We start from the raw sequence: 3785 nt of genomic DNA, 5'->3' as shown, positions 1-3785 counted from the left end.
GCGGGGTAAGGAGAGTGCGGGGAAGGAGGTGTAAATTTAAAAATTTCATTTTTTTAAGGTTAATTCAGACTTTTTATATATTTTTTTTAAAAAAGGGGGTGTATTTATACGAGAGTGGAGGTGTGTTTAACATCTACCTTATGTTTATTTTTCCTCTTAGTTCCCTCTTTCTCTATGGGCTAACAGCCAACCTCTAAAACTTATTCTCTCCTTCGCGTGACTTGTTGTCCTTTTCTTTATCCAACAGGGATTTTTTTTATGACTTTGCGGGCCACTTAATTTTTGTAACAGTAGTTCTATTATAGGATAAATTATATTTTTGTTTCATTACTTTTAAATGGTTAAATTTGTTTATTGAATATTTTTTGAAATCATAAAATTAAATTAAATCATTTAAAAATAGTAAAACCAAATTAAATATTTTAAAAATGGAAGAACCAAATTGAATAATAATTTATCTAATTTTTTTAACATAAATTTAAATTTTCTTTTACCTGTTTAATTTAGAAATATTTTTATTATAAAAAAGACTTATTTTAATACTACACATAAGTATGTATACCCCTCCACTCTATTTTTATTCGAACCCCTAACTTTGCTTAAACGTGGATGAACCCCTACTGCTGAACCACACGCTTGAAGTTTTCATTTTCCTAAAATACTCTCCTTTTATTTTACTCACAGTCACACTCCTTCCCTAGCCCTTTGTATCATGGTGATGTTGAACGGGGGATGATCAAGAATCGACCAGACCCACTGACTTGGCCTAACTCAAAGAAGATTAAACTAATACAAGTTTTAAAATTAGATTTGATGCTCTTTTTTTTTTTTTTTTTTTTTAAATGGGTTAAGGTTATCTTTCCAATCATTTTAACCTTATTTGATGTCCTACATTCTTTAAAAAAATGAATAATTATATATTAATAACAAAACTATTTTATTTAATAGATAATATTTTTGTATAATATAATATTATTTTTAAAATGTATATCATAAAATATACCTTAACTTAATTTTATACTTTTTTATTTTATAATTTAATTATATATTATGTTAATATTGGTATATTATATTAAAACATCGGAGATTCAAATTAAAAAATATATATATTCGATCAAAATTTTAGACCAGATTGGATCAAACATAAACGTAGCTTAACAATTCTGCAGCTCCCCCTTTCATGTCAACCTCCCTCTAACTTTTGTTATTGTTATATTTATATTAGCAGGAATGTTAAACAAAGTACAAAGATGAAGTCAAGGTCTCAATCAAATATCGCGAAATAGACAAATTGAAGTAAAAGGAAAACGGATACCAATCTCATCATACATTGTTCAGAAAAGATGATGGTTGACATGCACCTTGAGAACAATAATAGTAAAGTGCCATTTTATTTTATTAATTACTCTTCCTCTATAACAAAGCAGAGCCTAAACAATAATAATCTCCACACCTTAGGTTGACCATAAACTGCCTTAAATAATAAATTTATTTGTGGCTAAAAATGCAATATTGCTAAGCAATGATATTTGGTGGTTAAAAGCAGAAATGACAGGGTTAACAATATGCGAAACAACTAAGAAAGTCTCACAACTTTTAGCTTCATTACCAGCAACTTTGGCATCATAGTTAGCAGATTGAGGATCTTGTTTCAACTCAATTAGAGCCATCTTGAATGATCCAACCACCACATTATAATGAGAGTTTGCACATTCTGCAATGGCTAGAGAATTAACCTTTTTCTCCAATTCCTTGAGGAGGTTTTGCCCTTCTATTCCCTTTTTCAAGGCCAACTCCAAGACAGCCTTTGAAAATTCATAAAGGGTTTTTGCTTGCAAGACTCTTGGATCAGCCCTTAGAATATTCGTGCAGTTGATCTTGTCATGTAAAATTTTATTACAAATTTGGCTAATCAAGTCAGAATCATTACCAAGCAACCTACGTTGGACATCAACTCTAGCATTTGCTAGCAAAGGAGAATGGGAAATGAGAATTAAGCAAAGGGTGAACATGAAGGAATATCGTAGGGCTGAAGAATTCATTTTGTAGTGAGGAGTTTTTTAATCAAAGGTTCCTTCGTCGGTTGGGATTTAGACGAATCTATAAGAATGCACAACCATTGGTTACAATGCATCGGGTCAAAATCAGTTTGAGTACGTGTAAAGTTGTATTTTCAACTTTCAAGGTAAAAACAGTCAACATTAATAGCATAATTAATATTCACATTAATAATTCATATTTAATAATTGAATTTGTTATCAAGATTGCTAAGTCAACCAATGACCATTCTTAAAAAATAATTTTTTATTAATAAGAAATTACTAAATTTATACTACTGACAAATTACTAAATTTAAATTACTAATAAATTGAATGTTGCTCACGTTACATAATTAATACGCGAGTTTTTTTTATTTGTTACTAAAAAATCATGAATTTAACTCTCTTTTTTTTATTTATCAATAATCCTCATAATATATAAATTGCAAGCTGACAATAATTACCGATTAGTTCTAGTTTATTTATTACTTAACTTGATTTTATAATGTTTTTCATCTCACAGGAATATTTTTCATCGAATATTTGATAGATGTTGAATAGGTGAGCATTCACTCCTAATTTAAGTATGGAAATACATATTACTATAAAAAAATAATAAAAATTGAGGTATTTTTTAATTTGCATTTTTATTTAATACAACATTGAAAATTCTGTAACAATATAATTAACTCATTATGTTTTTAAAATTTAATTATGTAATGTATTTCTTTTCAATAAAAGACCTTTGGATAATCTATATTTTATTGTTTAATGGATCATTACAAGATTTTCATTATCAACTAATTTAGTTGGTTGAATAAGTACACGAGTATAAACTCTTAATATCAAGTTTAATTTTTAAGTAGATCATCAAAAGATCTTTGTCATTATAATTTCTTAATGCATATTTAAATACAAAAAAAATTTCAATAGTGATTCTTATAAGTAACTTATTAAGATTTTTATTTTACTTTAAATGAAATCCATCATATTACATCATTTTTAAGCAACTTACACCACATGTTTACAAATTTTGCTCTAATAGTGGAATCTTATAAATAATCAACACTTTTATAATTTTTTTATTTATAATTTACTATTTGACAATTTAAAAAATTAATGTAGTAATTAATATAATAAATATTAATTTAATTAAACATAATAAATAATATTTTTAGCATATAAAAATTTAATAATAAAATTTACATAATTAATTTAACGTGTATAAAAAATATTAGATAGTAAAAACAAAGAAATTATATAACCATGAGAAATATATAACGATGATGAGTGATTAGTTTTTGATTCATAAAGGATTGATGATGTATGGCTATTTTTTTTAATTTGTGTTCTCCATTATTTATTGAAAAAATTAAGACTAAAAAATATTTTTTTTAATTTATAAATAATGTTTCTTATTTGATAATTATTTTTTATTTTTAAGTAAATTTTCGTGCTATATCATCATGCTTCAATAACAATTGTTAATTATAAGCACTATTAATAATGGGAGTTGATAATTTTTCGTTCAAAAAGAGAAATATTTTTGCAATCTACATTTTACTATTTAATTGAACATTGAAAAATATTCAGCATTATAGTTGATGCATTTTTCAAATAGAAGATTATTTGGTATTCTACATTTTACTCTCAAATAGACCATTGAAAGGTCTTCAAGAATGTAAATAATACATTATATTTTCAAGAAATGCACCAAATTATGGAGGTTATTTTGGTTTAAAACAT

General features: G+C 25.8%; 1 protein-coding gene across 1 annotated transcript; it reads right to left on the bottom strand.

The window, feature by feature from the left end:
* Positions 1-1475: 1475 nt before the first annotated feature.
* On the bottom strand, positions 1476-2042 carry LOC109812518 (uncharacterized). The gene has a single exon (XM_020376503.1). It carries the CDS (start codon positions 2040-2042, stop codon positions 1476-1478), a length of 567 nt encoding a protein of 188 aa, XP_020232092.1.
* Between the last annotated feature and the right edge of the window lie 1743 nt (positions 2043-3785).

This window comes from Cajanus cajan, chromosome 7 (genome assembly GCF_000230855.2).
Source record: "Cajanus cajan strain Asha chromosome 7, NIPB_CcT2T_4, whole genome shotgun sequence".
Lineage (NCBI taxonomy): Eukaryota > Viridiplantae > Streptophyta > Magnoliopsida > Fabales > Fabaceae > Cajanus > Cajanus cajan.
The sequence above is the reverse complement of the archived record's forward strand: the minus strand, read 5'-3'. Positions and strand labels throughout refer to the sequence as shown.

Excerpts from the sequence above, each read along its gene's own strand:
- LOC109812518 (XM_020376503.1), bottom strand. The coding sequence starts at position 2,042 with ATGAATTCTTCAGCCCTACGATATTCCTTCATGTTCACCCTTTGCTTA.